Source organism: Falco peregrinus, chromosome 4 (genome assembly GCF_023634155.1).
Source record: "Falco peregrinus isolate bFalPer1 chromosome 4, bFalPer1.pri, whole genome shotgun sequence".
Classification (NCBI taxonomy): Eukaryota; Metazoa; Chordata; class Aves; order Falconiformes; family Falconidae; genus Falco; species Falco peregrinus.
This window is the reverse complement of record NC_073724.1, coordinates 119,129,562-119,155,622: the sequence shown is the minus strand read 5'-3', so window position 1 is coordinate 119,155,622 and position 26,061 is coordinate 119,129,562. Positions and strand designations below refer to the sequence as shown.

General features: G+C 46.9%; 1 protein-coding gene and 1 long non-coding RNA gene across 3 annotated transcripts in view; one reads left to right on the top strand and one right to left on the bottom strand.

Moving 5' to 3' along the window:
* The window catches only part of LOC129784328 (uncharacterized), a 13,554-nt gene extending 11,427 nt beyond the window's left edge, over positions 1-2,127 (bottom strand). Inside the window, exon 1 of the long non-coding RNA XR_008746914.1 lies at positions 1,993-2,127. This is a non-coding gene — a long non-coding RNA (uncharacterized LOC129784328). The remainder of the gene's footprint in view (positions 1-1,992) is intronic.
* Positions 1,972-26,061, top strand: DGAT2 (diacylglycerol O-acyltransferase 2). Of its 2 annotated transcripts, none has more exons than XM_055802558.1 (8): positions 1,972-2,108; positions 10,334-10,421; positions 11,464-11,571; positions 12,435-12,505; positions 19,436-19,640; positions 22,869-23,043; positions 23,637-23,839; positions 24,647-26,061. In XM_055802558.1, the coding sequence occupies exons 2-8, from the start codon at positions 10,418-10,420 to the stop codon at positions 24,799-24,801; spliced, it is 921 nt and encodes a 306-aa protein (XP_055658533.1). In that variant the 5' UTR covers positions 1,972-2,108; positions 10,334-10,417; the 3' UTR covers positions 24,802-26,061. The 2 variants fall into 2 exon arrangements, with proteins under 2 accessions (XP_055658533.1, XP_055658532.1); XM_055802557.1 differs by having other exon boundaries at positions 1,976-2,108; positions 10,302-10,421.

Genomic DNA, 26,061 nt, shown 5'->3' with positions numbered 1-26,061 from the left:
ACAGGGGAGGGGGAAACAGAAAGTTGCAGGACAAGTACTGGTGAAACAAGTGAGATGGGAGGTGGGTGGCAGCCAGTTCCCTGCCGCTGCTCAGGTTCTGTGAAGGCAGAGGCTGTCCTGGGGCTCAGTCGTGTTGTCACAGATCTGGGCTCGGTTTTCCTTCCTCCCAGGAAATGTGGTGTCACAATTTGCACCTGCAAGTCATGTGTTCAAGCTGCTGTTCAGCCTGGGGCTACGGTGGTTGTGTCTTTACTCCTGCAAGTTGTAATACTCCATTAAGCATGGAGGTGTTTGTGGGTTTTTGTTTGGGATTTTTTTTTAATAATTTATTTTATCAATGCAACCTTCCAGGCTGGGATCCCACTGCAGCATACGCAGCAAGAAGATGATCAGGATTCAGAGAATTTGGACCCAAAATGTACGACAAGGTGGGTCTAGGTCAACAGAAAGATGATGGATCTGGAGAGATGATGGTCCCAGCGCTTTCATATTTTTCTGTCTACCTGTCTATGCTGTCACAACCTGGCAGTACAATTTTTTGCAGGTTTTTATCCCGGTTATGATAAGAAAAGCTACCTTAGTCCTTATTTCACTTGTGGATAACTCGAAATCAACAAGGGACATGGGCAGGCAGGAGACCATTCCCCTTTCACTCAGCAGTATTGTAGTGGTGATTTATTTCTGTTCTGGGCTCCCTCTTGGAGATCTTATCCAAGAGTTGTTGGGCAAGACCCTTTCTTCAGACAGGCTCTTGCAATTTTCCATTTTTATACACATTTCAACAAGCCACTACAACTGTTGGAAGACGGCCCTGTGGCCAAATGGGGAGTGAACAAGTCCTGGTGCCAGTTTGACTCAAAAGGATGGCTACAGGAATGCTTCAGGGGGCTGAGAAGAAAAATAAATCACTCTTTCACCTCTGAATCTCAGATTTAAGGTCTCCACAGCTGAAAATACCACTTTTTTGTGAAACACACTGATAGACACATCTCTCTGGGCCAAAAAGTACATATTGCAGAGGCATCCCCAGGAGCAACAGGAAAATGCTGCTGGCTCAGCAAGGCTCGAATCTGCTCCTGCCCTAAAACCCAGTCAAAAACTGAAGCATTTTGGGGGGCATTTCGGTGGGGATCGCTACCTGTCTGCATATGGGGAGCTCTACATGCTCTTTGCTTCCAATGGGCTTTTCCTTGTGCGATGTCAAAGTTCTTCTCAAAAGCAGATCCTTTTTGTTTTCTCCAAATTACAGAAGATTAGAATTAGGAAAGGGTGTCGAGGCCTGATCCTTTGTCCAGGGATGTAGCAAAATCCCCCCTTTTAACAACTGGGCCAGCCACGACTCTGTTGCAAAGAATCTGGTTTAATGCCATGGGAGCTGGGACAGACCAGTCTGTCCCCATCTGTAAAAATGTGTAGAAATCTCTTGGCAAGTGCAGCTACGTTAAAACCTTGATATATACCTAAATAACACCTTGTTTCTTATGGATCATTTGAGTAGATCCTTAAACATCTCGTTAGGAGAAGAAAATGAGGCTTAGTTAGAGGTTTGGGCATACCTGCAAACTGTCTTAATGAAAATGAAACTTAATGAAACCATTAAAGCGTCTGTTAATAAAATTTCTACAATTTTCTCTTTTCTACCTTCCTCCCAGATCCCACCGGGGAAGCTACAATCAGCAGAGTGTGGGGTGGGAGAGTATTTGAGGAAGGAGGAGGCCACAGCGTCTTAAAGCACCCACCGCTAGTGGGGGCCTGGGGGGGATGCGCCCCCGCCCCTGCAATGGGGAGAAAGTAAACAGGGAGGGAAACACCTTGCAGAGGGTGTGGGGGTGCCCCCCCAGCCCCAGCCCACGCAGCTAGCGGCACCGCGGACGGCCAGCGCTCCCCCGCCCCCGGGCTGCGGGACCCAGGCGCCCTGCGCGGCCCGTCCCCCGCCCCCGCCCCCCGCCCCGGGCTATATAGGGGTGTGCGGCCGGGGCTGCTCCCGCTCACCGGTTGCGCCGGGTTTCGGAGCCGGGTGCTGTTTTCCATCCCATGGCCCTGGCCGAGACCTGAGCACCGCTCCGCAATGAAGACCATCATCGCTGCCTACTCCGGGGTGCTGCGAGGTACCGGGGTGGGGGTGGGTGCTGGTGCCGGGAGGATGCTGCGCTGGGGGAGCAGCATCTCGGCGGTACAAGGTGCAGGCGGGGGGGGGGGGGCGCGAAAGCGCCGCCGCGTTCTGTGCCCCTTCCCCCTGCCTGCAGGGGTGGGTGTTTAAGAGGAGGAAGGGGCGGGGGGGGGGAAGCGATGTGCAATGGCGGGGAGGCCGGTTGTAGCTTCCCTGAGGGGTGAGGATTATAGCTCTGCGCAGATTTTGCTTTTTAGCGAGCTGAAAAAAAAAATTAAGATAATTTAGCGAGCTAACCCTCCGGTCGGGCTGCTTTCCTGAAGCTGTTGCAGAAGGCTCTGGCTTGTCTAAGTGCCCTTGCACCCTGGCGAAGTGTGGGTGGTTGCTCTTGGCTTAAAAAGGAGCTTCCTTCCCCCCCCCGCTTTCTTTGCGACGGTAGGAAGGAAAGCGTAGTAGTTTTATCAGCATCACATGCCCGGTAAAATTCAGTGTTGCAGCCTTGTTCTGTAATTTTGTATACCCCCCGCTTGCATCAACAGAGGAGGAAAAGAAAAAGCATTGCAATTTGCTGTTGCTTTATAATGGGGAGTTGAAGATTCAGTGTGAAAGCAAGGTTGTATGTTATGAAGTACAGTCAGGTTTGCTCCCGCAGCTCTCCGTGCTGGTAAGTAATCACCTCGCGGAGAGGAGCGGGTTGGGTGCCAGTGGCTGACAACCCATCATGGGCTGACGCTGAACGCCTCTTCCTGCAGGCTGAAATGTGTGGGTTAAAGACGTGGGAGAGACAATATGGGAAATCCCAAAGTGTGCGCTCCCTTGCCCGCTTGTAAAAGCAGCTCTAGGGATCTCACAAGAATAAACTCAACAAGTCTAAATATTTAGCTTGCTAGAGCCTTGTGCCCCTCCTGCGAAGGTGCTTGGCAAGAGATGTGTCAGGGCTTGCAAGAAGTGCAGGCTTTGCAGGAAAACACACTTGGACAACGATTTACCCTGTGCCTTCTGGAGTGTCCTTGAGTGATCGAGCTGTGTTGCGAAACACTTTCTGCCCTGAAAAAGCAAACTGCTAATTCCTTCAGGGATGAAGCACCTGTGAAATGGCTTCTTGATTAAGCAAATCATTAGCAGAGCTAAGAGGACCTGAACCTGGTGAATTAACCCCTCAGCTCTTGCTTTTGCACTGTGTCCTGTCCAGTCCTACGTACAGAGCTGCTCATCTCCATCAGAAAGATGTGGCACCTGCTGGTATTAGAGGTGGGGCTGTAGGATCAGTTGTGAACTGACCAGCAAAAAGACCTGTATATGTTCCCCATGTTCAGAATAGGTCCTTAAAGTAACTTAGCTTGCCTATACAACTAGCAGAAGATAAGTGATGTTTTGAGTTGAGAGAGGTAACTTGAATTGACAGCATGTGAACTGTTAAACTGGGAGCTAACTGCAAGCCAAGTACAGAGGATAAATCATTCAGGAGACTTATAAAATATGTAGGGCTGACCCAAGACCTCACTGGCTACCTTGTTGGCACTGGCATGTTAATGATGGATCTAGGACACGTGCATAATTCAAAATGGAGTGTGGTTTAGGGACAGTGATTGGCCTCATCTCTAGATAATCCTGCTTAGTGATGGAAAGCTGTCTTAACGCTCCTCAGGTCAATTTTCCTCTGAGGTCCCTCGTGGGGGTCCTGCAGTGATATTTGTGCTTCCTTACTAACTTCATAATGTGCTTCTGCCTGGGGAAATGGGAGATGTTGCCTTGGCAATGCAACCCATTGTCAGTACTGTAGCCTGCCATGGGCAACAAAGCACAGGACCAGCTTCAAAGCCTACCTGTTCATAGCAAAGCCAGGTGCCTGCCAGAGGAGCTGAGATTCAGGCTGGGCTTTGGTGGTATCGTGGGAGCCTGCAGGTCAAAGATGGACAGAGGTGATGTGGTACAGCAGTTCATGCATGGGACCTCATGTGCTGCTTGATTATGTTAGATAACTTCCCTCACTACACAGGACATCTAGAACAAACCCACTAGACTTTTTTTCCCTACCTCCTGAACATCTTTGCAAAGTATCTTGTCTGTGCAAAGGACTAAGATTTGTGGAGTGAGAGTCTCAATGGCTCATACTGTCCTTCAGTCTTCTTGCTTGCCTGGCATCTGGCTTTGTCCCAGTGCTTGTGAATTTGACTGAAAGTCTGATTCTAATTAGAAAAAAAAAGGTTTGGGCACCTGCCCCTCTATCAACCCCTGTGTGTATGCAGGGGAACTTTCTCGGACACCAACCCAGTATTTCAAAAGTCAGAGCAGACCTTGGACCAGTGTGTAGGGTTGGATGATGCTTCAAGACACTTTGGGTAGTAGTTGTCACCTCTTCACCTTGACCTGACTCACTTTGGCCATAGGGTCTCCAGGCATTCTTGTATTTAGTAGAGCAGCAAGGAGGTGCCTCCCTTCTCCTGAGAAAGGCTGTTAGTGTGGCCAGAGCATTTAAGGGCTATCCTTTGCTGAAGTATCTTTTCTGATCTTGTTTCATCTTACAGAAGTTTGGGGTGAGGAAGATTATTTTGCTTAACTTTACCTTGAAGTTTGCCAAACCTCACATGCAACATAAGGCTGACTTCACTTTGGCTTTGTGAGGGAACCTGGGGGCTCCTGTTTTGGGAGTACAGCATTGCTGTGAGCTGTGTTGTGGTGGTTCCTCTTGACAAAACTACCTGGGAGGTCTGGATTTGCTCATGACTGAGCCCTTCTTCCAGAGCTCCTACATGCCTCTCCTGGACTCTGATGAGATATAGTAAGATAGTTCTCTTTCTCTTGTCTAGAGCTATTAAGTCTTGCTGATTTAAATCTAAACATTTTGGCTGGTCTAGGGCAGCTGGGTCTACACTCATGGTTACATCACTTTAACCTGCGTACGGCTGTGACTGTTGAGACTGAGGGCCGAGTTCAGTGCTGTGAGTAAATGCAGATCTAACATGAGATAAATGTCATGACAAATTCGTTTATTTGCTATGCAGAATCCCAGCTCTTTCCTAAAGTGGCTGAAATAAATGTTGTCATATGTCCCTGTTAACTATGTTGTTGACCTCCAGTTGTAGGCATTATTACTGCAGATAATGTGGAGTTATTGAGTAGTCTCATGGGACATCAGCAAACTGCTGTACAGCTGTGTACAGGGCAGGATAACTATACCCCACACTGGTAATTTGTTATTCTCTAAAAAATGATCCACTATCTAGTACCACTGACAGCAAAGCTGGAAGCAGAGAGAGCTTCTGCACTGCAGCTGGGGCATCTGAATAAACCCAAGACACAACAGCTTGTGTTGCTCGAGGGGGTTTTACAGATGTCTCATTTGATGTAGCAGCTTTCTGTGCAGACTCCTGCTCTTGCATGGGAGGCTGGATCCTTACAAGTATCCTGGTATTGGTCTGTTTATCTAATCTAGCCTTGTTACACTTCCCATGTCAGCTTCACTGCTGGGTATGTAGCTCAAAATGCCCATTTGCACCTTATGCTTCAAAGGATCTGATTTGGTTTTCCTCTAAATAAGCTGTGTGATGCAGTATAATTCTTGGCCAAGAATTAACATGCTAATTGTCTTGAAAAAGTTGCAGATGAAGCTTGACTCTCACAAGCTTTCAGTGTATTTTTAACAATCTGTAATGCTTACTTCCTCTCAGCTAATTTATTTGGCCGCTTCTTAATTAAAGTGCGGTTGATTGGGTTTTCTGGTGCCCAAGTGTGAAGTCCTGTTTACTTCCACTCCCGGGACCTTTGGTTCTGCCTCCCTGCCTAGATAAACCATGCTAGAACACCATGATTTTTCAGATGAAGTGCACCAGATGCTGCCCCTAGCTGAGTCTGAATTGCAGGCATGAGTCAGATGCTTCATCAAACCTTTCATTGATGCCAGGATCTCCTTGGTAGCATCTCCTGCATTTGGTGGTTGCTGGAATTAAATGATAAAAGTGTAGTAAGACCATCACCAGTTGAGAGACAGCTGGCTAACATCACTGAGCTTCCTTGGAAGGCTGCAGATGACTGCTTTTACTGGGCAGCAGTGAGGTCTCCTGGAGGAGTCACTACTCTGGCCATCTTGACAAGTAGCATCCTTGAGAGCTATGTGTGGCTTAGTGCAGGGAGTATCCCATGAATATTCCAGAGCATGAGCTGCAGTGTGAGTTGAGGGGTTCAGGACCTCATCTGAGACTAGGAAAGCTCTTGCTAAGACCTCTACTGTGTGGATGTTGGGCTGTCCATTTCTGGAATGGGTGCTTTGGAAAACATTCCAAGGGCTGCACTGGGTGGCCAGTGCAGGATAAGTGACTGACTTCAGCAGTAGAAGGTAGAGGTGCTCCAGGATTCAAAATACTTCCTTGGGAAAATACTAATATGAATGGATACCAAAGGCTGGGGTATACAGTATCCTTCTGCCTCAAAGATAATCGTAGATATGTCTAATGTGCCTTGTTAAACTTTGTTATTAGGCTAATATATTTCCTGAAACTTAAAGAAATTGCTTTTCCTATGCTTAATTCTCCTTTGGGTTTTTAATATGTAAAGGATGCTTGGTGTGGGCCCACAGGTGAGCGCTTCAAAGAAGGGTTTTCTTCAAAGAACTGAACCCAGGTATCAGTTTTGAGTTATTCTGCTGTGGCTGAGCCCCCCCAAAACCAGATTTCTGATGACTTGTCAAAGCTCTTCTGCCCTGTGTCACCAGTAACCAGCTTGACTCTCCAGAGTGTGGAAGGTCTTCCCAAAAAAAGCTTCCTGGCTACCTACAGCTGAAGGAAAAAGGAGGCAAGGCTTGCATGGGGGGTTGAATACACAGTGTTAAGACTGATGTGATGAACAGCAAGGTCAAAAATGGCTGGAAAGAGCTGTCTCAGCACTAAAGACAGTAATTGCCCAGCCTGCAGTTCATGCACTGGATCCATCTGGAGTGTGCAGGTTGTTGGTGCAAAGCTAGACCATGCACTGGCACTTGCCAGGGGCCACGTCTGCCTATTCCCCCAGCCCTTTCCAATGCCACTGGACTTACTTTATGCCCTTAACTGGGAATTAAATACTAATATTATTCTGCCCATGGTCACTGCAGGCTTTTCTGGTGCTGGGAATGTTGATCTGTGAAGGATGTTTTTGCTTTCAGGAAATAACTGACCCGGGACACCACTTGTCCAAGGGCAGGTGGTCAGCTGCCTGTTTGGAGCTGTCTGCCAAACCCATGCCTTCCCTCTGTCTGCAAGAGTTGAATGTTGCCACAAAAAGCTTAATGTGGTTTGGGAAACAAGCTGATAGGTTGATTTGTGCTACTCGATACTGGTCTATTTACAGGCTTAGCAATGCCTACAACTTGTTAAAGCATCTAGAAAATGCTGAAGTACAGATCCCTTTCTGGAGGGGTAGGCAGTTGTTCTCTTTGGGGGAAGAGGATAGGGATTTAGCTGATCTAAGGCTGGAGTGTTGAATTCATCAATCCAAAGATGTTTTGGTAATGTAAGTGCATGTGCTGGAAGGATAAATTACATGGGGCTGGGCTTTTATTATGGATCACAAATAGTCTCTAAGACTTTTGGCTTATTTTTGAGGACATGAGATATGGCCAGTGACATCACTATTGCTAAAGGCTCCCTTTAAAGTATCTAGCAGTCCTTGGACCGCATGAGGTCTGTCCATGTGTAATTTTGTAAGCCAGGTTTTTGGGATGGCATGTTCCTGGAGCTGCAGTAGAGGCTGCCTCTAGGCTGTGGCCCTTTGGCAGGAAGGACAGATTTCTCTTACCCTTGGACAGGTGATTTCTGACTTTGTAAAGAAAAAGTTATCACTCACCCCAGATCTGGGGATTTACTGCCAAATGTGAAGAGCTACAGCAAGGGATTTCTGAGCCTTCCTGCTTAGGTATTCTAGTATTGCAAATCAGTGCAATGGTGATAGTTCTAACTCAACATGTTCTCCTTTCGCATCTCAGAAGTGGGAGGGACTTGCTGAGTTCACTCTTAATATTGTGCTATGCTATCCTGTAAAGCCTTCAACTTGAGCTACTGCTTCAGACTGGGTTAGTGCTGTAGGTTTCAGTTTACTGGCAGTTGCAGTGACATGATCTATCCTAGACCAAAACTTGGTCTGCTTGGAGTAGTTAATGCCCAAACCATTGCTAGCGTTGTTCACTCAAGGTAGACAAGCAGAGCCAAGGGTCTGAGCTGGGTGGGCTGGCTCTAGATTTAGGCTGCAGCCTCTGGTGTGGCTTTACTACAGAAAACTCTCAGGAGGGCACATAGCTGTCAGCATAGGGACCATGTCCAGGCTTAATGTGGCATGGCATTGAAGAGGGGCAGCAGAGAAGCTGCAAAACTAATACAGCTGGTATTGTGCATTAATCCTATTGCCTAGGCTGTCAGCAAGGGCAGCAGTTAGGAAAGGCTGCAGAGATGTTTCATATATTTAAAGGATGCACCAGTGAAAATTTCTTTGTAGAAACTAATAAAAATTCTGGTACCTTCCTACATCTAATGGAGAAGCTATTTGCAATCACTTTCACTTGGCTAAGTGTGGGCGCTTGCTAAGGTTATCACCACTGGCAGTGTCACGCTCTGCCAGCATTAGTAGGGACTGAACCCACTTGATATAATAGCTGCTTTGCAGCATCACATCCCTTCCAATAACAAGCTGCTCCTTAAACAGAAAAAGAAATAGGTAAGCATGCCTCCTGGTTTGTTCATAGGCCAGAAGCTTGATTTGCATTTCAGACAGTTACTATTGTGCTTGTAAAATAAAGCAATGAAGAGAAGTGAAGGAAAGCCCACTTCTTTCTGGAGGTTGTTGGATGGCAAGTCACCCATGGGCCAGCAGTGTGCCCATGTGGCCAAAAGGCCAGTGGGATCCTGGGGAGCATCATCAGGAGGGGCATGACCAGCAGGTTGGGGGAGGTGATCCTCCTCCTCCTCTGTTCTGCCCTGGTGAGGCCACAGCTGGAGTGCTGGGTCCAGTGCTGGGCTCCCTAGTTCAGGAGAGATAAGGGAACTGCTGGGGAGGGTCCAGCAGAGGGCTATGAAGATCAGGGAACTGGATCATCTCCCTGGTGAGGAAAGGCTGAGAGAGCTGGGGCTGTTCAGCCTGGAGGAGAGAAGGCTGAGAGGGGGACTCATCGATGCCTACAAATCTCAAGGACAAGTGACAAGAGGAGGGGGCCAGACTCTTTTCAGTGGTGCCCAGTGACAGGACAAGGGGCAACGGGCACAAACGGCAACATGGGAACTTCCATCTGAATGTGAGGAAGAAGTCTGAGAATGACAGAGCGCTGGGACAGGCTGCCCAGAGAGGCTGTGGGGTCTCCTGCCCTGGAGACATTCAAACCCGCCTGGACACAGCTCTGTGCAACCTGCTCTGGGAGAGCTGCTTCAGCAGGGGGTTGGGCTGGGTGGGCTCCAGGGGTCCCTTCCCACCCCAGCCAGGCTGTCATTCTGTGATATCAGCAGACACCACAGTAGGTGGTTCCTCATAGAAATCAAGTCTTTCAGCTTTAGTTGGTTTTCACCCTACCTGAATAGTTTAAGCTTCTAAAAGTGGCTTTCAACTCCTTCCCACCTCATTTATTGCTTTAGAAATGCTGTGATAGTTTTCCTTTCCCTTGGAGCTGTGCATCCTTGGGGTTGTGTGTTGGGGTGTTGCTCAACCAGCCCTTGAGCTGTGCTGTCTAAGGCTGGCATGCAGAGCTTTCCGTGAACACACACATAGCTGTACAGCAGGCTTGGTCAAGGGTGGATGAGCAATAGTCCAGACCACAGCCTGGTGTGTGCTTGCCTGTGGTTTGGGACAGCTGATCTTTATCTTATGGTGAACTCGGGAGTTTTTCTCTTATCAAATGCTGCTTCCAGGAATTGGCAGTTTGAAGTGTGGGCATATGTTAGGACCAGTGCTAATGTCCTCTGCCCTTTTATGGTTGAGTGAATAGAGGCTTGCTGAAGTGGGAACTGATGTTACCTATTAATCCCCTCCAGTATCCCCATAACAGCTGAATGTTTGCAAATGGCAATCCTTCCCCTTCCAGGATGCCCAAACTCCATGGGAAATATGAGCCTTTGACAAGCCTTGCTCTAAAAGCAAACTGCACAAAAATTGATTTTAAACCTTCTGTTTGAAAGGAAATATAGATACCTTTGTGCAGGGTGCAAATGTGGCTTTCTGTGTTTTTTTTTCTTAGGCACAGGATCAAACATTCTTTCTGCTCTGCAGGATTTGTTCTGGCTATCTAAATCCAAAGTAGAGAAACAACTCCAAATCATCTCTGTGCTGCAATGGGTTCTCACTTTCCTTATCATGGGTAAGTATTACCTTTTGGCCTAAAGCAAAGCTTTCTTTGCCTTTGTTCTGGAAGAATTTTAATGCAAAAATGTTAACTTTTATATAAGCATTAATTACTGGATGTGTACTGCAGCAAGATGCTTTATGGGGTGTGTGAGTATTGTAAAGCACTTGCATACTTTGATATTTTGGCAATAAATTACTTCACCTGGCTCTAGAAAAAACATAGAAGCTAGAGAGAGACCTACTGATGTTTAGCACAAGTCTGTGTCTACCGTACAAATAAGGCTGAAGCAATTGGAAATATCTTACCTGACTTGCTCATGGGAATGTCTACAGAGAATAAATTTCTTAGAAGCAACTACTAACTGATGCAACTGATTGCAACAAGAGTGCCTTCCTCTTGGCTTGGTCTCTTTCCAAGAGGTACCAGAGAATGGCAAGAACTGTTTTTGTTAGACTACTAAAATAGTAAAGACTTTGTCTCTGGGTGCTTCTGTTATGTGAAGCCTCAGGCTGCTCTGCTCCATAGTGCTGTTGATAATTATTGTGGAGAAAGATGCTGATTGCAGTCTGTCAAGTAAGTCTTGCTGTTCATTCCCAATTTAGTTTGTGATAAAATGGCAACATCATTTGTGGGTGGGATCTCTGGCACCCTGGTGGGGTGGCTGGTGTAGAGCTGGTGTAATGTGTGGAAGGCTTGTGTGATGGTGGAAGAAACTCCCTTGGTGTGGGCCACTGGGAAATCTTGATGCTTATGAAGTCTTGCTCTTGCCTGATGAAGCAGCTGCCCTACCTGGAGATACTATAGAAGAGAGACCTGGAGAAACCATGAAGGGGAGGTTGAGGTACTTCAAAGCATGTAGCTTTAGAGGAAGCTGTCTCAGTCCTACATAAAGGGGTTTTAGCTAAATCCGATTTGATTGAGGATTAATGACATCAGATTGAGACTAAGACGTCAGTATAGAAGGGTCAAAAGGCAAGAGGCTCTTTATGCAAGTGTAAATGCAGACCAAAACCTGATGCACCCTTGTTTTCTTATCTTTCTTGGACCTATCCAGGTGTTGCTTGCACTTTAATCCTCATGTACATACTGTGCACAGACTGCTGGGCAATTGCGGCTCTATATTTAGCCTGGCTGGTATTTGACTGGAATACACCAAAGAAAGGTAAATATTGCAGAATAGATCCTTATTGTTTAAGTGTCCCTGTCCTCCTGTTTGGCCAATGAAGTACTTTGTATTGGGTGACTTCCCTTCTTAGTGGTGGTTGGCTGAATCGCTGACCAAAAGCATTATTCAGTGAAGCATATAAATGTCAGCCTTTGGCCTAAGCAGTGACTGCAGGTTTTGATGCTGAGGGTAATTCACGATAACACTCACTAGTATTGTGCCATTGCTGGCTTTTAGCAGCATATTTTTAAGGCTTAGGTTCTTTCTATAGGCCAGAAAGATCTATATGCATAAAGATTCAAGATCTTGCTGTCTTCAATCTCTTACAAGGTTCAGGCTGTCACATGACTATTAAGATGTGGGTCCCCTGTGGAGTCAGTGTTGCTGCAAATAAAGCAGAAAACTCTTATTTCAGAGAACAACTTGTAGAAACCAGCTCTGAGAACCCACTACAGCAACGACAAGTTTTGATGGCAACTCCTTTCATAGCCAGATTAGCACAATTCTCCATTGCTTCAAGACCACTGAAATCATCCAGGATCTTGGCCTTTTCCCAAAGGATGACTCTAGGGTGAACATTGAGCTGTTTCTAGCTTGAATTTTCCATTGCCCAACTACAACAGATTATCAGGTCAGATACTACTGTGAATTTGTAGTTAGTTGTTAATTAGCTTGAAGTACTCTGAAGTCCTGAGGATGGATGGTTTCACCTGACTTTAGTGAAAGATGCAGGTGTCCCATTTAGAGGAGTGAAACTGTTGATTTCTCTAGTAAGACAGCAAACTATGTGGAGTCCTTTAGGCTTCTTGGGGGACACCCATGTGGAAAGCCTTTAAAACCACGAGTTTTCTTCTCTTTAGGTGGAAGAAGATCCCAGTGGGTGAGAAATTGGGCTATATGGAGGTACTTCAGGGATTATTTTCCAATAAGAGTAAGTAACAGTTTAATACTGTGCATTGGCACTTAACTATTTTGTAGTAACCCCTGTGGAAATGATGTTGTACCTATACTAGTCTACCCATGACACTGAGCTTTAAGTAGGACATGCCTTACTTTGCTGTACTACCGCTTGGAGCAGCTGTGGTTATAAAATCTGAGATGCAACACCAGTGATGGTATTGTGATTTGTAGAAGCTGCTGCTTCTGATGGTCTTGAGGCAATCTGCCCTGTGGCAGTAAGGTTCCCTGTTCATCTCTCCAGCTTCTGTGCTGCAGCAGCCCTGTGTTGTGCCTAGCCATACCTCTGTTCCTCCCTAGTACACCTAGTGCAGTTTTGGCCTGTTTTCCAGTTACACCCTAGGGCAGCAGTATACTGGGTAAGAATAGCTGGGAACCCTGTGTACTAGAAGTCCTGCCACTTCACTGGGAGTGGTAAAACCTGCTCTGAAGTCTAGCTGCTTTGGGGAAGGGGGGGTTCCAGCAGTGTGAATAGCTCCATTTCTCCAGCTTGTGACTTACTCACCTTTTGCATGTATTTTCCCTGGTAGTTCAGACGTGTTGCAGGCAGGGGACAGGGCTGCCAGTCTGCCCTGGGGACTGCAGAGTTAGCTGAGGGGCTTGGAAGGGAGCAGGGGCCAAATTCAGCTAGGAGGGAACTTGATCCTCTTTGGAAGGACACACAGCCGAAAGGACTATTATGTAAGGCTGTTGGCAAGTTTTATTCAGCCTGAGCAAAAGGAAGGGACCTTGCCATGGCTTTTGATGAGCTACCCACCCCTAAGACAGTCCAGCCTCAGAGAGCAGTAGGGAATCCAATTCCAGTAGGAAACCAAAGTGGCATAGATTGGATTCTTCCTTTGCAAAGTCACTTGGACTCTCAGGGTGCCTGAACCTGCTGCTGGTGAGCAAACCTCTTGCCACACTTGCTGCTGTGAACAGGTAATTCTTGGCAAGGGTAGGTGTACATGGAAAAATACATCATGATGGCACAGGCTGCAAGTGGCTGGTCAGCCAAGGTCTCATAGCTAATGGAGAACAGAGCATGTTCCAGTGTTGAAGAGGGCTTCAACTGTTGTTTTGTAGTACAGCATCCACAGTACTGCAAGAAACCCCATCGTATTGATATTGCTGAAGGCTAAAATGGGGTAGTTTCTCCTGAGGACTTGATTCAAGGGGGTCACCAGTAATGGCTGCACCCTTGTTTCTCCCCTCCTTTGGTGTCTTTATATCTGCCTTCATGGAAGCATGCTCCACACCAGCCATGCAGGTCAGATCCACTGTAGGTATTAGAAGTTTGTCAGTCGGGTTGTTCAGGTAGGTTTAGAGATGAGATGGTTTAGATAAAAACAGCAAAAAAGTTCAGTTTAGGTAAATACTTACTAGTTCACACAGTCCACTTGTGAGAACCCCTTATGGCTGTAATTCCTTTGTCACTAAGGGGCAGAGTTGTGCCAGGCTTATGGAGCCTGCAGGTAAATGGTGCAAAGGGCAGAACACAAGGGCTGACAGCTGACCTGCTACAGGGGAGCAGCCAGCTGGTTGTTCAGTTGTTAAAAGCTGCTGACATGGATCATGGGGCTGTGAGGCGCTAGAGGTGGTTGTCTAATGGGGCTGATCCTATGAATATTATCTCTTGCAAGGAGTGGTACCGACCGCCAGAATGGCTTGGGCTTGAACTTGCTAAGAGCATGGGAACTCCTTGAAAAAAAATAAACTATTTGCCTGTCTTCAGTCTAGAGAGGATCACTTGTTTTAAATCTTCTGTCTGCAGAATTCACCTTGACTGGATCCTGGACAATCTGTAATGGCTGAGCAGGGCTTGGTTTGTTTCCCTGGCTCATGGTTTGTTGGGGTAGTAATCTGCTGCACCTTGTCCTGTGCAGTGTGTCCACTGAGCACTGCAAGGGCAGATCACACCAGTGACAATCTCACCCGTGGCACTGGGAATGCTAAACTGCCTCTGCAAGCTCTGCATGCAGAGCTGTGATAGCTGCATCCATATAGGCACAGGCACCACCTGCATTTAGGATATTAGCTCAGATTTTACTCCTATTCTAGGAAATAAATAGGAAGCAGTTTTACAGATTTTTTTTTTTTCCAAACCCCTAAGGCCACCTCCCCAGGAACAAGGACCCAGCTCCCAGTAGGTGAGAGCTGTAGCACCAAAATACTGGGAGAGGAGGCCTCTTGGCATAGTGTCCTGGGTGGCTGCAGATCTGAAGGCCAGGGTTTCCCTGTACCTGGCTGGTGTGAGCTCAGTCTTGAGGATGCAGGCTGGATCTGGCTAGACTGAAATGCCACCAGTACCGACCTCTGACAGAGTTGTGTGCTAGCACTTGTCCTAGGTCTGCTGCATCCTTCCACAGCTCTACTGCTGGGATCAGGCTTGCTCTAGCAGAGTAGCTGCATGAAAAGCAGGCTCTGCTCTGATACTTATGCTGATTAGGCTTGGTCTCCACCTGAGTCAGCAGTGCCTCCCGGCCTGAAACACCAGTAGGACTATTGTACCTGTATCTGGAAGTACCAGGTTGTGTTTTGTAATGCTGGGTGGATTTGGAAACCAGCCTGAATCTGGCTAAATTCCTCAGCATGAGCAGAGGTTGTCCATATTCACTGGGGCTTGTTGCAGCTGCTGTGACAGTAATAAGCTATTTTAGGGCACTAGAAGCTTAAGTTTGTCTGCTGCTTAGTGGTTGGCCTTGCAAATAGTGCTTTAAGCTAAGCAGTACATGAAGCAGCTGAGGAGGCTTCCAGTGAGCTAAATCCTGGTGCTGAACTGGTAGGTAAAGACCAGGATCTTGCAGGTGTGAACATGGTGCTGTGTGCCTGCTGCTGCAGGGGCAAGCCAGGTCCCAGCAGCTGCCTGAGCACATCCTGCTGATCTGGGGATGTCATGTCGGGAGTGACACAAGCTAAAGATCTTCTGTAGTAAAGAAGCCATCACCTGAGCATGTGAGCACAGCTACTGCTGATCCCCATTGGCAACAGCACTTCAGAGACCAAGGACTGCAGACCTTTGGCTCACCTCTGAAGCAGTGAGCACTTCAGATGTGTGCAGTGACACCTCCTCAGTCTCCTGCTGAGATGGGAGAGTCGGCAGCTAGCCAGAGCAAGGACTGCTGCAAGACAGACTTTTCTTGCAGCGTTTGTATTGCATTCTCTGGCTTGGCTGGCTTCCTGGCAAAGCTGCTCCTTAGTTGCTGTTGTAAATGACTTACAAAATGGAGGTGGAGGCTTTTGCTTCCTGTTTGTGGTGTAGCATGGTGGTAATACTGAGAGCCTGGAGGGGTCTTCAGGTCCTGGCCTGCATTGCTGGAGAGGTGAGATAATTTCTTCCATAGTGCTGCTGGGTGTGATGCAGCTAATTGCAGCTGTTCAGTTGTTAAGCAAGTTTATATGCTCACTGCTGCTGCTTGGATCCTGCAGGATGAGCTCTAATTTTCTGCTTTCTGCATGCTTCTGTGGTCACTGTGCTGCTCAGCTTGCAGGCAGGCTGAGCACCCACCTAGGCATCCAGTTTCTTCCTGTTCTGCAGGCTCCTGGTGATGAGCAGTAGTATCTCTGCAGTCCCCTTTCTGCACACTTGAATGTGCTGTTTACTCATCCCATTCCTACAAATATAATAGTAAATACTGTTCTCCAAGTGTATCTGGCACTCAAATATTAACACTAGGGGTTTTTACCATAATTGTACTGCTTTATTGCTTTTATAGGCGGGCTTAGATTTGTTTAAAGAAATCTTATTACTAGAGCAGATGGATGGACCTTTGCTCCCACTGAAATAGGGTTGGTCTCAGACAGCAGCTGGGAACAGGCATGTTAAGTGCAGTGGGGTGAAGGTTCAGCTTCAGTCCCAGCACTGTAAATCATCCAGCTGGGGGGCAGCAAGGACATTTTGCCTCTGTCTCATCATGGGAGCGCTGAGGCTGTATGGGACTGGAAAAGACCTTGAAGGCAAAAGGAAAAACCTGCTGGAGGCTCAGAACAGAGTTGCAAGGGTGATGTCAAATGACAGCTACAGCAATTCCTTAGGCCATTCTAATAAGGCAGCTCAGAGTTTGCTTGTAAAGGGGAAAGGTGCAAGAAAACTAGTAGTGAGTGAACAGCCTCCTAAGGAAAACTTCAGTCTTGCTTGAGACTAGAAATAAATGATTACAGCACTTAAAAAATCCCTGCTTCTAGATTAAAGCATTGGAACAGGCTGCCCAGGGAGGTGGTAGCATCACCGTCCCTGGAGATGTTTTTCAAAACGCATAGATACGGTGTTTGGGGACATGGTCTAGTGATGGACTTGGCAATGCTGGCTTGATGGTTGGAGCTGATGATCTCAAAGGTCTTTTCCAGCCTAAATGATTCTGTGACTCTAAATTTAGGGAAACCTGAAGGCAGAGCCTTCATTGTTGGCAGGTCAGACCCTGGGCTGAGTTTATGCACTAGCAGATCCAAGACCTGCACCACTGGCCGATAAGGGCACAAACCTGTCTGATGCCTGGCAGTCTCTGGCTGCCCCAGTTTGAGTTGGGTAGAGGAAGAAGTTCACTTTCTGTGAACCCATCTGTTTTAGGACAACCTGTGGAGGGCTGTGGCAGTCTGGATGGGATGAACTGGGGGGGAAAGCGTGTGTGTGTATATGTGTATATATATACATGAATGCCAGGCTGACTTTCAGACCTGTAAATCCCTGTTGTGAGCATATGTTTCTCATTGAGTCTCTAGAGTTGCTCAGATATTCCCCTTCTGCCTTGCCATGGGTGAGGTGTGTGGGTGAGTTGGTTCCCTGCATACCTCTTGCCTTACTCCTGTACGGCTTGTGCAAGTGGTGGGTATTGCCAGCCCTATGGCTCCATAATAGGAGGTCTTGGAAAGCAAACAGAGCGATAAGGCTGCAGCTTGGCTGGGGCTCATACAAGGTATGCCAGCAACGGGTTCCACTGGGAACTGGATGTCCTTGCACGTGGTGGAGTGGCTGCAGTAGGTTTGCCATGGCTGGCAGCAGGACAACTCTGAGACAGACATGTGGCTCTACCAAGATCAGCTGACAAATGTCTTGTGCTCCAGATTTGCAAGGACAAACCCTCTGTCTCAGCTGGCTTCCTTTTCAAAGCAGCTGTGCTTTGGTGCAGGTGAAGGGTGAGGTCTGGAACCTGGAAACCACCACTTGCTCTAGCAAAAGCTTTCAGGAGGAATGTCTGCCACTGGTCCAAGTCATGTGTGTCTGTAGCCACCAGGCCTTGAGTCTGTCCTACAACAGAGCAAGAGCTGACGGATGGAGGGATTCTTACGGAATCGTTGCTTTTTTTTTTTCCCTCCAGTCTTTCCTGGAGAGTGGTTTCCAGTCTGTAGTCTGGCAACCCTGTTTGTTGTAACTGGTCAAGGCACCACCCTCTCACCCTCGAGAGTGAAAGCAAAGCCATCTACTAATTGGGCAAGAAAGGAAAGGGAAGAAAGGATGACTTGGTGTGACACAGGCCACAGGGCTCTACAGAGCTGCTGCAGCCACAAGCATCTGCACACGCTTCCTGGAGCCCTACATGACCTCAGAGCCAGAGGAAACAATGAGGAGGGGTAGTCAGCTTGCTTAACCCGTGGCTGTCATGCCTGTATTGCAGCTGCTGTCTTACATAGCACAAGTGCTGTAGTCTCATCTAGGGACCGTGACAGGAACATGGGGAGGAGGGAATCAAATTTCTGGGCACGCTGCTTCAGCATGTCGCAGTGGCACTCCAGCTCTGTAGCATGATTTGACAAAACAGACTTGCTCGCTTACTGCCAGGGCACTTCTTGGCTAAGGCAGGAGGGTATGTAACGCTGATGTGACGTCTTGGAAATCTGCGTTTTTTCCTGTAGGAGTTGACAGTGACCTTTGCATATACAATCTGAGGGATGGGGTGCAGTTGTTCTAGCACCCTGTGCTGAAGGAGCAACTGTAGCTTGTAGGTCCTGTCCCAGTCTGAGAGCTGCTGGGATGTTGTGGTCAGCAAAAATTGGCACCATTGCGCGCTGAAAAATTTAAATTTGATCCTCTTTTGTGGGATGATGCAGTAGTCCTGTTGGGTGCTTAGTCAGATTGCTTGTGTACTGCCAGGGGAAGATGCTCTGATGCATGGGACACTGCTGCTACTTACAGCGCCAAAAAAATCCTCTGGCAGTAGTGATACCATGGTATTGGTTTTGCTGTGTATGGCTAAGACAGCTTTGTCATGTTCATGCTGTGCAAACAGATGAGTAAGTGGTTAGGAATATTGCACAGCCCCAAACCAGTATGATCACTGCTCCTGGAGCATGTCCTGCAGAAATTGGAGCACTGCTGTGGATGGCTTGGTGTCTTGTTGGCCCTTTGTGTAGGCCAGAACAAAACTTAAGGAGGGATAGGTTCCAGTGGTAAGCCACCCTTTTGCACATTTTCCTTCTTGGAGGGTGGCCAGTAGGCGTGTTAAGTGGCTGGATCTTTTTTCAGGTGTTAAGCAAACTTGCTTTTGCTATGGGACACTGATTTTTTTTTCCCTTTGTACTGGGATGTGATCCACTAATGTGCTGAGAGAGGGCCTGGAACAAGGTGTAGCTGTGACTACAGTGCCAGGAAGGACTTGGTTTGGGCAAGAGGCTTGCAAGAATACCCTGGGGAGGAGTAGAGAAACAAAGGGCACAGGCTACTGCAGCCCAGCCCCTCTTCCTGCCTGGCTGACAGTCATCTTGTGTCCACCAGCAGCCTGCTTATTCTTCTCCCTCTGCTTGGGGAACTGAAGCCTAAATGGCTGCCCTTACTGCAGCCTCTGAAATCCAGGATAGCCCATACCCCAGCTCTTAGGCTGTTCTGCCTGGTGGGAAGAGAGACAAAAGTGGGGGGCTTTGACTTTTTCCTCTATTTTTTTCTTACCTGAAAATACCTGTTTTCATGTGAGCTCACTCTTTTCTTTCCTAGCTGGTTAAAACCCACAATCTGCTGACAACCAAAAATTACATTTTTGGGTACCATCCACATGGCATCATGGGCTTGGGTGCCTTTTGCAACTTCAGCACAGAGGCCACAGGTGTCAGCCAGAAATTCCCTGGGATCCGACCATACCTTGCAACGCTGGCTGGGAACTTCAGGATGCCCATTTTGAGGGACTACTTAATGTCTGGTGGTAAGTGCAAGCACATGCACTGTGCTTCCTCCTAGTCATGCCCTTGCCTCTGAACTGTCTTCCCCTCTTTCAAGTGAAAAGTTGTGGGAGAAGCTCACGTAACCACTTCTCTCTGGTAGCATCACACAAATGTTGCTTTTGTGTAGTTGTCAAGAGGAAGCTGTGAGTAATTGTGAAGAGCTTGGGCTGCAGGGACTGCTGCTCCTCTGTATTCATCCTTAACTCAAGGATACTCTTGTCCAAAGGCATAGTAAAGACATCTGGCATCTGTAGTTATGGGTGTAGAAGATGGAGACATGGAAGCAAGTGTACTAGTTATCATTAGGACGTACTGGTAGATGAAGAAGTTGCACTGACTGAAAATATAAAATATTTGCGAGCCTTTGAAATGTGAATACCATGACTAGCTCTGCTCTTAGGCTCTACCACGTGAGCTATCACGCATCTAGAACTTAGGGTGGTGATAGCTGACCTCTTCGCCCAACCACATTTTTAGCTGCCAGCCAGGAGTAAAGAGTCTGGGGGTATTGCATGGCTCCAGCTGTTCAGAAGAGCCCCTTCCCTGAATATATTCCCACAGATGGGTCACAGGAGTTAGGCAGTGATATCTGTACTGAATGACATTAATAGATACCAGTATTTTAATGGAGCACTTAATAGATTATAACTGGGCAGAGGAAGCATGGTTGACAGCCTCAAGAAATGGTGTCCTTGCATGGCCTGAGCTTCCTTTTCGGAGTGAGGATGCCCATCAGTTAGGCAGAGGTGAGGGAAACTCTGAATTGAACAGGTCAGTACCACGTTTGCTGTCCCTGGAACAGATTCGCCAATAGATGACTCTAAAACAGGTATCTTAATGTAGTGGTTTGGCTGAATCTTGACCCGTGGCTGGGGGAAAGATAGGAGTAGCTATACTTGGCTCTGACTAGCTAGGTTTGGCTGTTTCCAAGATTACTGCCTTGATTTGGTGAGGGAGAAGAAAAATAACTGCATCTGGTGCAGAAAAGGTGTTTGTCCCTGCCTAGGAAGGGCAGTATCTCAAGCTGGTTTCTATTGTCCTGCACCAGATGGAAGTTGCTGTGTGAAGTCCTTAATTTCCATAATTTGGGAATCCTACAGGACAGCGGTGCATGACAGGTTGGGATCTGCTTTCTAGTCTTATCATGTCTGTAACTTAGTTGTGTTGATTAAGCTTCCACACAGCCTTTCTGTATTTAAAAAAGCATGTGCCATCTGCTCAAGATGACTGGTAGACAAATTCTGTGGCTAGCCAGAGCTGCTTCCATCCCTTTTGGAAGGAAGGTGGGAGTAAGACATTAGCAACATCACTGCTGACAAGGTTGGCTTGGCTATCCCTGAGCATTACAGTTAAATTGGTAAGAAATTCTGCTTCCTTTATACATAAGATTTAAGCAATACTATAGGTGTGATCTGTTGGACAAAGCAAACTTTTCAGAAAGCCATGATTTGTCTTCAGTTTCCTGTACTGGAACTTAAGGGTGTCACTACGAAGGTTTAAACATCATTTAGGAAGTGCTGATAGCTCCCTCCAATCCTTTGTTTTGTGGCTGAACCACTTCAAGTGCAATCCTAACAAATATTACTATACCAATACACATACTTAGTTGGTTTGGGACCAACTGTTACATATTACAAAGTTTTATAGCCTACTAGAGATTAGAGCTACATCAGGGATCCTCTAAAGCATGAGGAGATGGCCAGAAAAATCCCATATACTTTGTGAATGTGCTAAGGAGCACAGTTCAGCAATTGCCACTTGTCTGTATGTCTCACTGTGTTTTCTGAGGAAGGGTTTCAGTGTTGTGGGCAGTAGTAATCTCCCCTGACCAGCAGACAGGGCTGAACAGGAATCTGGGCTGTGTTGTCAGGGAGCCTTGGTGCAGAGCATGGAGTATGAAGGTGTCCTATGGGGCAGCAAGTACAGCCTGAGCCTTTCAAAGGAAATGTGGTCAGAGAGATGTAGCTGTGCTGAAAGAAATTTTTTTTATGTATTCAAATCCAGCTGATCTGTCTCCAGTGAGGTCTGCTCCCCTGTGGTCTGGAGCTGGGATTAGGTGGTGACCTTGATACCCGGATACATATGAAGGCTTGCAGACTTGCCTTGTATAATTCCACAGAACTCATTCATCATTTAGTTCTTGGTTCAAGTGATGACTACCATGAGATGTGCAGAATCAGCTTCTAAAATTAAATTGTGTAATACTGCCCTTCCTAGTGCAATGACCTCAAGTACTCAGCACAGCTCAGACATGTTGTGTGGATGGGAATGTAAATGATGGCATATCACTTCTCAGCTTATCCTGGCCAACAATGTGAGGCATGAGCAAGCTCTGACAATAACTGTATGAGAAAAGCACAGGTTTCGGGAGCAGAGAATCAGACGGCATTTTAGAGCAACAGAGTAGAAATGAAAGGTGCTGTCTTTCATTGAGCTGAACGGGAAGGTCCTTGGGAGTGGGGGTCTGCAGCTTTAGGGCAGGACTGTGACTGGTAGTGCAGTCCTGCCCTTTCCAGTGTGGGACAGAGGGAAAGGCCTTCCCAGACACTTGTCTCAGAGCATGGACTTATGTGAGCACTCTGCCCCATACATCTCTTCCATTCCAGGACAGCAGAGGATTGTGCTCTTGCTGTGCAAGAGCTTGATATTTCAGGAAAATTTGGTTTTTTAGATTAATTTGTAATGGATCTGTCTTGGAAAGGCTTGTTCGTTTATTATTTTTCTATCACTAAAGCATCCTCCCAAGGCACAATCTATTCAGCTGCTTGGTTTTGCTGAGGAGCTGGTCAAATTCAGACTCTCACCCACCAAAATGACACAACTGCTTTGCTTCTTCCCCCCAAGGATAAACCAGCTCATACGGCAAAGTTTACTTAGAGGGAGGATGTCTTAGGCAATTGATTTTTGGCATCATGAAGTACAGAAGAAAACCCTTGCTGAAGCCTTTTGTGTTAAGGGCAAGTTCTGGAGAGCTGGTGTTGGTGGAGTTTGTTTCTAACAAAGTCTAGTGCTGTCCAGGTCTATTAACTGCTGGTTTAGTTGAGGAACAAGTTGCCCGATAATACACCCAAGCCTCTATGACCCCAGGGAAGTTGGACAACTCAACGTACAAATCAAGGCACAAACTTCTTGCTACAGGTATGGCTGGTATTTTCAGGATCATTTTAATCTTGCAGCTTGACCCTTATGTCTGTCTCCTGGATATGCAGGTATATGTCCTGTGAACCGTGACAGCATAGACTACATCTTGTCCAAGAACGGCAGTGGCAATGCCATCATCATTGTGGTTGGAGGGGCAGCTGAGTCCCTGAACTGCACCCCGGGGAAGAACTCTGTGACACTGAAAAACCGGAAAGGATTTGTGAAACTGGCTCTACGGCATGGGTAAGGAGGAAACCTCAATGCCAGAGCAGTACTGCTAGCATACAAAAAGTGCTTTTATCCCCTGAAGCAGCTGATGTTTTGAATGGATTCTCCTTTCTGCAGTCTTGCTGTGTTGTGTGGATGCATGCACAGAGAGCATCAGGCACATGAGTCTGTCTTCTGGCTTCTGCCTCTGAGCAGGGGATGGGGTGGGAAGATGCCTAGGACAGCAGGAAGCTTCCAGGGCAAGGGGAGGCCGGTGTCAGTAATCTGCATGGGGCATCACCTATGTAGGCCCTGTGATCTCCAGGGATCCCATGTGTCTGGAATGGGGTGTCCGTCAAAAATCAGATGAGACTATATGGAAGCGTATTTAATGCCTGACTGGGTAGTATTTCACAGGCCCACTGCAAGTATGAATCTCCTGCGTGCTTAGAAGTGTATCTACTATATCGTGTCAAGTCTGGCTGACCTATGTCAGTACCTTGTGCTGCAAAGAGAGCTCTGGCCACTAAAATCTGCAAATGTGCAGCCTCAAAGGTGTGTGACTGTGGTACTGTAGTATTGACTGCAGACCAGCGGTGTGGGGTCCTAACATCTTTCCATCTTTATAGTGCGGACTTGGTTCCTGTCTACTCCTTTGGGGAGAATGAAGTGTACAAGCAGGTGATCTTTGAGGAGGGTTCCTGGGGAAGATGGATTCAGAAGAAGTTTCAGAAGCACATTGGCTTTGCTCCATGCATCTTTCATGGCCGTGGCCTCTTCTCCTCCAACACCTGGGGATTGTTACCTTACTCCAAGCCCATCACTACTGTTGGTAAGGTCTTGGTATGAATGTGCTATGTGCTTCTCTAGGTAGTAGTGTACTTGAGTCTATGCCATACCTCTACTCTAGTTTGGTGTTGGAGTCTTGACTATAAAACTGTTTTCCCTTCTGTATAAAACCTTCCAGCATAGCTGAGAACTAACTGGAAGAGTTTCCAGAGGCTACAAGCCTTCCATCATGTTCTTCTGGCAGATACTTTTGCAAGTGAGCTCTTTTGGGGGAAAATATGCTGTAGCTGCTACCTTCTCTGGTCTTGGATAGTTAGTGAGAAGCAGCCTGCCTCCCCATGCACTCCTAGGACTGGCAGTGTGATGCTGTCTGACAGCTGAATCTTAAAGCCAACTCTAAAATTTGCCTTTGAGTCTTCCAACCCAAAGAAGCAAGGGTTTGAGGGAAGGGGGGTGGGGGGGAAAGCCACATTGCTTTTGTGGTGTGTATAAGGGAACACAAGAACTGCAGCTTTTAGTCTTGGTTCCTGTTAATTGAGGAGGGATTTACCTTGCTGCTGTAAGGAGAAAGAAGTGGGACTTTCCAACCACCTTGCACAGCAGAGGCTTTGCTCTGATGGCATTTGTGTAGCTAAAGTGAATCTGGGTGTTGCTGCAGATGTGGTGAGAAAATTGTGCTTCAGAGCATAGCAGAACTGGGAGGAATGAGGCAAACCTCTGCTATAACGGCAGGCTGTGCTATGCCAGGGTGGATGTGCTGAACTACCATAGCTGTGGCCATAGAAGACAAATCTGCAGGCTGTACAGGAACATTCAACCTAACATGTGGGTCTTTCCCTCTCTTTACTAGTTGGAGAGCCCATCAGCATCCCCAAAATCGATAATCCATCCCAGAGGGAAGTGGACTTCTACCACAGCATATATGTGGACTCCCTGATCAAACTCTTTGACAAGTATAAGAGCAAATTTGGCCTGCCAGAAACAGAGGCCTTGGAAGTCAACTGAAGGGACTGGCTCAGCAGCACCTCCTTCTCTCAGAATAAACACATCTTCTCCAGGAGTCCAAGCTGTCATCGTGTACTTGAAAGCATGCGTGGGTGTATGTGTCCGTAAAGAAAGTGTTTAAAGTATTGCTAGACCACTTTACACACACAAAAAAGGCTTTGCTTTGGATAAATCCCATTACAAATGTCTTTTATAAAAAAAAAAGCACAACTCCCTATTGCTTGTGAGGATTTGGATGGGGGAAATGATTGCCTTTGTAATCTGCTATATAATGCTGTTCTATTGCCAGTAATGGGTTAAAAACATTCCTACAGCTACTGTACCCGATAGCACAAGCTATTTTGGGGGAGAGTGGGATCCATCTGGTTTTCAATCAAAAAAGCAGCAGGATTTGAGTGGGATGGCAGTATTACAGGCATGTTGCAGAAGAGCCATGTTGAGACATGCTTACATAGCACAAGGGCATTTCTGCTTTGGAAAAGCCCTTTCTGAAAGCACAAGGAGGCTGCCAGACACCCTGGTATGGCACCTCCTGTGGGTGGGGCAGCAAACAAAGGGATGAGAGTCTGGTGGACCTCTGTCCATAGTGTGGAGGCTGTTAACTTCACCACTTGTATTTTGAATGTCAGTTTAGAAGCAGGTCTGTCCCAGGTGTTGCTTCTACATAGAGATGTAGCTGGAAATATGGGACTCCTGCATAGCCACAAAACTCCAAGGACGAGTTCTAGGAGCGGTGGGATGGTGCAATTGTGTGGCCTCAGTGTTGCAGACCCTTAGGATAGCCTGTAGGGTTAAATGCAGTGGGACTACTCAGGCAAGTGTTTTGGATCCCAAAAGCATTTGGGGAAAGCTAGGAGTAACTTCTGCCCAAAGATGGCTTTTAAATATTCTGTCCAGTGAATGTCAAGGAGTAGCCTTTTCATGCATAGGTTCTAAAGTGAGCAACTTTTTAAAAAAGTGTTTATAAAATGTTTACGTGGATGTTAACGCTGCTTGTAGTGAGAATTCTTCGGAGTACAATGTGTTTATGTATAAACCTGAAACATTGCACTATTTGCATATCTGACCTGCCTTTTCAATGGTTCATTTGAGTGTATTTTGAGCTCCAAAATGTGCCTTTCTTCCATGCAAGAGGACAGTACTTCACATTCCTGGAATCTTGCCTCTAAAGACAAATGTTCATCAATCATATTTGATAGACTGTATTATGGAGTATCAATTTTTGTACAAATTTCTAGAAATAAACTTGGCCAAAACCAG